The 9542-nt window shown below is 38.0% G+C and overlaps 1 protein-coding gene across 1 annotated transcript; it reads right to left on the bottom strand.

The window, feature by feature from the left end:
- Positions 1-8163: 8163 nt before the first annotated feature.
- LOC102409471 (olfactory receptor 56A3) lies at positions 8164-9138 on the bottom strand. The gene has a single exon (XM_006053091.2). The coding sequence runs from the start codon at positions 9109-9111 to the stop codon at positions 8164-8166; it is 948 nt and encodes a 315-aa protein (XP_006053153.1). The 5' UTR covers positions 9112-9138.
- Positions 9139-9542: the final 404 nt, after the last annotated feature.

Below are 9542 nucleotides of genomic sequence, written 5' to 3'. Positions count from 1 at the left end.
AACAAAAGGAGATGTTGACCTTAAAAATAAAAGAGCCAGAAACAAATTAACAAGCAGAACAAAATAGAGACAGACTTATAAATACAGAGAACAACTTTTGGTTCCTAAAGAGGAGGGTAGTTAGGGCTTTGGATGAAAGAGGTGAAGAGGATTAAGGGGGATAGCCTTCTAGTTATAAAATAAATGTCAGTGGGATGTAATGCACATCATAGGGAATAGAGTCAATAATATTGTGATAACTTTGTATATTGACAGGTGATTACTAGACTTATTGTGATGATCAATTCCTAAAGTATATAAATGTCAGATAGCTCTATTGTATAGCTGAACCAATATAATATTGCAAATCAACTATACTTCAATAAAAACAAACAGAAAGAAAATGCATATACAGGCCAGTCAGTTTATTTTACCAGCAAAATATGGGTTTATTTAGATATAGCTGAGAAACTGCAATTCATGACAAGCAAGCTATATATAGCAAAAGCCACAGGTAAGACCAACAAACAAAAGTTATTTTGGAGAAACAGAAGAAAATTAGGAGGGATTTGTTTTGAATGAAAGTCAATTGGAGAAAAGTGAAAGTTCAGGGCAATGATGATTTGTTGAGTTGCCAGGGGTAGTGAATTTCTTGTAGGAGATGCAATGTACATCTCTCACTGTTGATCCTATGTTGTTGTTCAGTCACTTCAGTCGTGTCCGGCTCTTTGCAATCCCATGGACTGTTGCACTCCAGGCTTCCCTGTCCTTTACCATCTCCTGGAGTTTGCTCAAACTCATGTCCACTGAGTCAGTGTTGCCATCCATTCTGTCATCCCCTTCTCCTCCTGCCTTCAATCTTTCCCAACATCAGGGTCTTTTCCAGTGAGTTGGCTATTTGCATCAGGTGGCCAAAGTATCAGAGCTTCAGCTTCAGCATCAGTCCTTCCAATGAAAATTCACTGGTTGATTTCCAATCAATCATCAGTTGATTCAAAGGTTGATTTCCTTTAGGATTGACTGGTTTGATGTCCTTGCAGTCCAAGGGGCTCTCAAGAGCCTTCTCCAGTACCACAGTTTGAAGGCATCAGTTCCATGGCACTCAGTCTTTTTTATTGTACAGATCTCACATCCGTACATGATGTTTTTCCAGTAGTCATGTTTCTGCCCATAGTTGATGGATATTTCCTATTGATGACTCTTCTGTTGGGGTCTACAATAGATGATTCTTCCTGTAAATTGACTTCCAGTGGTACTGTATGAGAGTTCCTCCTTCTGGCATCTTGACTCCATTTCAGTGAGGTCTCCCTTTGATAACTGTCACAAAGCCAAACACAGAATACATCTCACCTGATTCTATTATATGAAACTGCAAAATATGGAAAGCTAACACAGAGATACATTAAGTAACCACTGCTTGACTAAGGCCAGGGGTAGAGGAAAAGTTCAGCTGCAAGTAAACTGAGGCAACTTTTCTTCAGTGATGGAAATAGTCTTTTTATTGATTTTGGTGGTTGTTAAAATGATGCACACTGTATAAAAACTCTTTATTTCAGATGCATCTTATTATGTATAAACACTATCTTAATAAAAAAAGATAGAAAAAATACAAACTCAAAAAACCAATGAGGAAATAAGGATGTCAATTTATATTTAATCAACTTTAAACATTAAAATATTACAATTTGATATAATTAGTTGTGCCTGTGGGAGGAGATGAGCTCAAGGTCTTCCTACTCTGCCGCCTTGGCCACTTCTGCAGCACTGTTCACTGAAGGCCTCTCTGGTTTTGTAGTTAAAATAAACTTATAGTAGATAGTGTATGAGATGAGACTCATTTTGTGCTTTTCCAGTCTCATATGTCTGTTTTTGCCTTTTATTGGACTGAAGCAGATGTTGAACACTTAGTACATTCATGACTATCTTCATACATTCCTTTAAAACTTTGTTGTTGTTATTTAGTCACTCAGTCATGTCTGACTCTTTTGCCACTTCATGGACTGTAGCCCACCAAGCTCCTCTGTCCATGGGATTTCCCAGGGAAGAATACTAGAGTGGGTTGTCATTTCCTTCTCCAAGGAATCTTCCCGACCCAGGGATCAAATCCACTTTTCCTGCATTGTCAGGTGGATTCTTTACCACTGAGCCAGCAGGAAAGCCCTCTTTTAAAACTCACTAACAGAGAAAATGAGGGACACTACCACTTATTGTGACTTGCTATTTTACTCAACATCAGAATGTGTCTGTGCTGCTTCTTTAGTCCTCTGGATATGAGAGGGGAAATAATTCCCCAAAACCCACAAACAAGTAAAAATTTAAAAATTAGATGTGGAGGGAGAAGAGGTTTTGCCATCAGATTTTATGGAAAATATTAAATTTTCAAAAAAAATTATATTTTGTATTTCTATTACTTCATGTAAAAAACAAAAAACAAAAAACCAAACTGCCCGTGGAGCCCACCTTCATGGCAGGAGCTCTGAGGAGACCACCCAGACAGATACAGGACTTGCAGGTGGTTCTGATAAGTCAGTCCAGAGAGACAAGAAACAGCTCACAGAGTGCATCCACATCTCTTCACTGGACCCTTTGTCCATTTTTTTGTCTATGCCTTCAGTTACCAAGTTTAGAACATGATTACCAGACTGGTTAATATTGCCTCATATTTTTTCTTTGTACATTTTGTCTCTATATCTCTTTTGCATTATTTCTCTCATTCTTCAATTTAAATAAGCTGCATTTCTGTATCTTTATCTATATAAGTTTTTTTCCCCTACAATGTCAAATCTGTTATAAACCCATTCAGTGACTTTAATTTTTGTTCAGATATTATTTATTTTTACTCTAGAAATTCCATTAATTTCTTTTTTAACCTTCCTTTTCTTTGCTTTTTATCTCTTCTTTAACATAGTTATAATATTGTTTTAATATTTTTAGCTTTACAATTGCATCATCTCTGTAAATTTCTGAGTCTGCTTGTCCTAACTAGCTTTTCTCCTTGTTATGGGTCATATTTTCCAGCATCTTAGTATGGGTATTGGTTTTTTGTTAGATGTTGAGAATGTTACAACATTGGAAATCCAAGTTTTTTGATAGTTGTTTTGGTTTAAAGAGTGTTTTAGCTCATTTGGGCTGCTGAAACAAAATATTACAGGCTGAGTAGCTTGTAAACAATGGAAATTTCTTTCTCATAATTCTGGAGACTGAAAGTCCAAGATCAAGGCACCAGCAGAGTTGCTTTCTGGAGAGGCCCTTCCTTCTGGTTCATTACTGGTGACTTGTAGGTCTGACCTGACATAGTGGAAAGGTGAGAGGCTTTTGTGGGGTCTCTTTTATAAGAAGAGTAAGCCCTTTCATGAGGGCTCCACTCTCATTTGAACCTTAGTACCTCCCAAAGGTCCTACTTCCTAGTAGCATCATCAGTGAGGGTTGGGATTTCAACAGATCAGTGAGGGAGGGGCACAAAAGTTCACACCAAAGAGAGGAGTATGTGAGTTTGCTTTGGCAAGCCAGTAAGGTATGTTTTGATCAGGCTGTCCCTCTCAAGATTTGTTTTCAGTTTTTTAAGGTAGATCTCGAGTAACCTTATCTCCAGGGCTACTTTAGTATCACTAATTATACATGGCTATCCTGGACATCCTCCTGAATACAAGATATTGAATATAGTCTCTCCACTCTGGATGGCTATGAAAGTGTTAGTCACTCAATCGTGTTCTACTCTGTGTGATCTCATGGACTGTGGCCTGCCACGCTCCTATGTCCATGGGGTTTTTCAGGCAAGTATAATGGAGTGAGTTGCCATTTCCTCCTCCAGGGGATCTTCCCAACCCAGGAATTGAACATATCTCCTGCATTGGCAGTCAGATTTTTTACCACTGAGCTACCTGGGAAGCCTCTGTTTCAACTACTACTGCTGCAAGTCACTTCAGTCGTGTCCAACTCTGTGCGACCCCATAGACGGCAGCCCACCAGGCTCCTCCATCCGTGGGATTCTCCAGGCAAGAACACTGGAGTGGGTTGCCATTTCCTTCTCCAATGCATGAAAGTGAAAAGTGAAAGTGAAGTTGCTCAGTTGTGTCCGACTCTTAGTGACCCCATGGACTGCAGCCCACCAGGCTCCTCTGCCCATGGGATTTTCCAGGCAAGAGTACTGGAGTGGGGTGCCATTGCCTTCTCCAGTTTCAACTACATGAGCTTTCAAACCCACATTTACCTGTCTTTACTTGTCTCTTACTGTACTGTGAACTCTTTTTGACCAGGGACAGTGTGTAATTCGTCTGTTTTCTTGGAATTATGGTATAGGGCCTGGCACATAGGAAAGAAAAACAAAAATTAATGAGGTTTTTTTTTTTTTTTTTTTAATTTCCAGTAACCAACATCTAGGTTATGGAGTCCTATTATAGAAGTAAGTACAACTTTGACAACAATAAAAACATCCACTAAAGTAATACATCATAAGTAATCTTATCTTCATATACACAAAATAGGGCATACAACCATACATAAGATTTATAATTATGCAAAAAGAAAAATATAAATAAGTATTTCATTAGTCACTAGCATTAGAAAGTCCTCATTGACAAAAAGACAAAGTGTCCCTGGTCTTGGAATTAGATTCTCACTCTTATCTTAGGTTCTACTGTAAGCAGCTAGATGTGTGGATTTTCTGCTACTTTTCTTAGCTTTTACCCACACAGCACTTCATCTAGAAGGGTTGGAGTAAAAATATAAATATTGAATTACTGTTTTGGAGAACAGAGGTTTTACTGTTGAGCTATTATCTCTGCTGGAGTACTAGACTGTGGTGTGTTTTCTCTGGTTTGTGCCGGATTCTGATAATCGGCCTCCTTTTTCAGTTTTAATTTCTTCTGTATGTTTACAGTTTAGAGGATTATGTTTCTGTTTTGGCTCAAACTCAAGTTTCTGTTATAATATTCTGCTTAGACCTTCAAATCCTTTCTTAGATTTAGGTCTGGACTTTCTGCCAAGTGGCCATGGCCTTGGACGCCTACCTTAGGTTCTTCTTGGCTATATCCCTCCTATCTATTGATGTTTCCCACTGCTTCTTGAACTACTGCTTCTTCCAGGTTCAGAGACTTTGCACTTATACATATGGACCTTGCCTATTTACTCATTTTTGCAACCTTAGCATCATATCAAGGGTTGGTTTACATTAGGGATAATGCATATTTGATAGGTGATTGTTGTTAAATGTTGGATGTAACTATGGGTAAAGTGTGACCAAACTGTAAGGTCTCACCAACAAAATCTGAGCTTTAACATTTTATTAATAATGGCTATCAGGTTTGAAGAGACAGGTTTCCTGTTCATATGGTTGAATGGATAGTAAATTATAGTAATCTCACTATTAAATGTTTCATAGAAAATAATTCAGTTAATTTAAAATACATACACCTGTGTGTAAATAGTGTAAAAAGAAACTTAAAGAATTATAAATTATGATTATTATCATCTACTTTCTGGTAAACCTTTGATAATAACACTTATTTACTCTAGCACTAAGCTCTAATATTCCCTACTTATGAGGAGTAAAATCTTTATTTACATTTTTCCTTAGGCTCTATAACTTTGAAGATTTATACAGGGCTTATTTTCAACTTCATCACTGCAGGATTTGAAGACTATATGTTGTAAAAAGCCAGTATATAAGCCATCTCTTATTTTAATATTTACACATTGAAAGTGAAATCACTCAGTCTGACTCTTTGCAACCCCATGGACTGTAGCCTACCAGTCTCCTCAGTCTATGGAATTTTCCAGGCAAGAATACTGGAGTGGGTTGCCATTTCCTTCTCCAGGGGATCTTCCCGACCCAGGGATCAAACCCAGGTCTCCCATATTGTAGGCAGAGGCTTTACTGTCTGAGGCACCAGGGAAGCCCTCTTTACACATTGGTTCCTAGGAATTAGCATTCTTAACATGCACCTTTTAATACAAGAAATCATCATTTAACATATAAAACCCTGGCTTCCTTTTCTCCATGTGGCAAAGCAAAGAAAAAGAAAAATTACAACAGAGAAGAAAGAAGATAGCTGTACCTATTTTCCAAAAAAGATTCATTTATCCTCAATTCATTTGGTCTCCTCCCCATTTGGAGTCTAGAGCTGCATTAATTAATATAGTAGCCACAAGTCACATGTGTCTATTGAGCACTTGAAATGTAGGTAGTTCCAGCTGAAAAATGCTTTAAATATAAAATACACACTGGATTTCAAAGTTGTTGTTGTTGCTTAGTCACTCAGTTGTATTCACCTTTTTTGTGACCCCATGGACTGTAGCCGGCTGGACTCCTCTGTGCAGATGATTTCCCAGGCAAGAATATTGGAGCAGGTTGCCATTTCCTCCTCTAGGGGATCTTTCTGATCCAGAGATCGAATTTGGGTTTCCTGTGTCTCTTGTGTTGCAGGCAGATTCTTTACTGTTGAGCCACCAGGGATTTCAAAGACGTAGCACATAAAAAAAGTACACTATTTCACTATTAAATTGTTTTATATTCATTGTGTACTGTAATGATAATGTTTAGATTATATTGGAGTAAATAAAATACACTATTATAATTAACTTTTAATTTTTTGATTTGGCTACCAAAAACCCAAAATTAAATATGTGGTTCAAATGGAGAGAAATATTCTAGAAGACATCTTCCTTTGTATCACCCATTTTAGAGAAATAAAGCCATTGCTAAATCTGTTTACCTTGTTTATCAAATGAGTCTGTCAATACTGCTTTGATATGGGCCACAAACGTATAAATGTATATAAACAAAACAATGTAAAGCTTTCAGACATATATTTTTAAAATGTGAACATCATACTGGCCTATTTGGGAGACAAAGTTATGTAAAATTTCCTTAGTCCTGGGAAAGTTATGTGCTCTAAATCTTACAATGTAGCTCATTGAAAATTTTTTTTACATTCAAGTTTTTTCTACTGGAGAGATCTGGGCTTGATATACAAACACTTTTACCCTAATACAGATCTGTCCAAAAAGTTTTAAATTAGTGCATTAATATAATATTGTTAAAACTTGAAGACTTTAATATTTTCTAAGATTTAGTGGCCTATATTTAATTTAGAGGAATATTATATCTGTATTCATAAGACCTTCCCATTGGCATCCAGTTAGGCACATTTTAGACCAAATAGGATTTTTGTTATGCTAAAATCTTCGGGAAAATGAAATTTTGGGGAGATCTTTCATTTGAGAATTGTGTATTCCTGGAATTAATGTTTGTGTTCCTCCAAACGAAACTTTGAGCCAATGAAAACAGCAATAATGTTTTAATATCTTTGTACTTTAATAGCTAACAGAATTCCCAGAGATACAAGGTATGCTTAGAAACTGTCCAATGAAAAGAAAACAATGTCCATCTAGTCTGTTTTATATTTCAGAATTATTACTAGATCTCATTTATAATGCTTGCAGTTCTTTAACTCAGCAGAGCTCTATTTGAGTACCAGAAACGGTGACACTCTGCATTCAAATGATAGGTGGTAATAAGAATTTAGAAGTCTGTTAAATCTAATAAAACTCATTGATAACACATGAGCAATTCAGGAGAACACCCTGCCTTTTTGTAATGTACATTGCCAAAAATCATCTTGCTTTCTAGAAGAGAAGATAGAGACAAAGGCCCAGACAAGAACAGAGCAGGGACCAGAAACAGAAGCAGTGACAAAGAAAGACAATCATGTGGTTGAAGGATGAGAGAAAAAGACCAAATTAAAGACTGGTAGCAACTCTCCACCACTCAGGACTGAAATGTCAACTTTTATTTTTATTCTCCAGTATGTTCCTTTCTGTGGAAATAATAAGACATTATACATTATACAACACAATCCACCAAATATCCACAGTTGTATACTTAATATTATAAATTTTATGTCATATTAACAGTTGGCTATTCAGGAAAGTAAATCTCTCACTTTAGAGCCTGCCTTAAGGAAGCAATAGGATAACAGGTGTGGGAAAAAGGAGAAAGGGCCAAGAAAATTCCTGATTGAAGAGTGAGAGAAAGAGAAACTCTAAATGAAACTTCAGCATTATTAAAGGGAGACACATAGTTCATCCAGTTTGAGAGTAAAACTTATGAACTTCAGTCCACTTATCCATTATTGATTCAAAAAGCATCCTACTTTAGGAATGCAGAGATCCAAGTTGTCTTAATTACCAACCTTTTTTCAGTAACCTCTGGATTCCTTGCTTGATTTCCTGGGTTCGCACCCCATAGACAATGGGGTTGAGGGCCGCAGGAATGACATGATGGAGAACATTGAGCAAGACTGGCACATCAGGGGACACCTTCTTCTTTGCCACATGGGTGAGGACAAAGACCAGGAGGATGGTGCTGAAGAAGAGGATAAGGATGAAGTGGGAGCCACATGTGCTTAGGGCCTTGGCCACAGCTCCTTCTGCCTTGAGTCTCAGAACAGCCCGCAGTATGAGGGTGTAGGAGAGGAAGATGAGGATGAGGTCAGATCCCAGCAGAGTCCAGCCTCCAGCAAACTGGTAGACACGGTTGATGGTGACATCATCACAGGAGAGCCTGGACACAGACATATTGGCACAGATGCAGTTCTCAATGACATTTCTCCCACAATAATGGAGTCGTACAGAGAGGACGGGGATGGGCATTGTGAAAAGGACATTTCTGGCTAAAATAAAGATAGTTGCCTTTGCAACAAATTGGTCTGTGATGATGGATGGGTACCTCAATGGTTGGCAGATGGCCACATAGCGGTCATAGGCCATGACCATGAATGTGCAGGACTCCATGGCAAGGAAGCAATTCATGATGTACATCTGAAGGAAACAGGTAAAGAAGCTGATCGATCTGAGACCAAACCAAAAGATGGCCAGGACCTTGGGGATGACGGTGAGACAGAGCACCATGTCCAGCAGGGAGAGGAAGCTGAGCAGGTAGTACATGGGCTCGTGCAGAGAGGCCTCCAGCCGGATGGTGATCAGGAGGGTGGCGTTGGCCCCCATGGCCAGAACGAAGAGGAGACTGAGGGGCAGGGGAAGCCAGTGCTGCCAGCTGGGGGACCTGACAAAACAGTTCAGGAGGAAGTCTGAAATCTCAGTGGAGGTGCTGCCATTTTGGTGTGCTGTCATATTTTGTCATATATCTCTACAGCTTTCTTTTAGTGATCTGTAAAATTAGGATAAAATTTAGCTACTGATGCAAGGTGCATTGTAGAATAAGTTGCTTTAATTAAGTGAAACTGTTGCATCCTAGCAGATTTTCCAGAGCCAAGGAAATTTATTTGTGTATCCTTTGTGCCATACTACTGGTATATTCCTTTTATGTTAAAAAAATAGAACTGGAGTGATATGATTTGTCTATATATGCTGGATTTATTCAAGATTTATTAGAGCTTTTAAATTATAGAAACTAGAAGAAGGAGAAAATAACTTAGAAAACTACTTTGTGAAAGGTGAATCTCCAAATTTGTACTCCTAAGTTTCTTCCTCTTTTTTGCTTTTATGGACTACATAGACTACCATACATATGATTGAACTATAGCAGTACAACCAAATAAGCA

The sequence above is a fragment of the Bubalus bubalis genome, chromosome 16 (genome assembly GCF_019923935.1).
Source record: "Bubalus bubalis isolate 160015118507 breed Murrah chromosome 16, NDDB_SH_1, whole genome shotgun sequence".
In the NCBI taxonomy this organism is placed as follows: Eukaryota; Metazoa; Chordata; class Mammalia; order Artiodactyla; family Bovidae; genus Bubalus; species Bubalus bubalis.
Note: the sequence above shows the minus strand (reverse complement) of the source record. Positions and strands in the feature narration are given on the sequence as shown.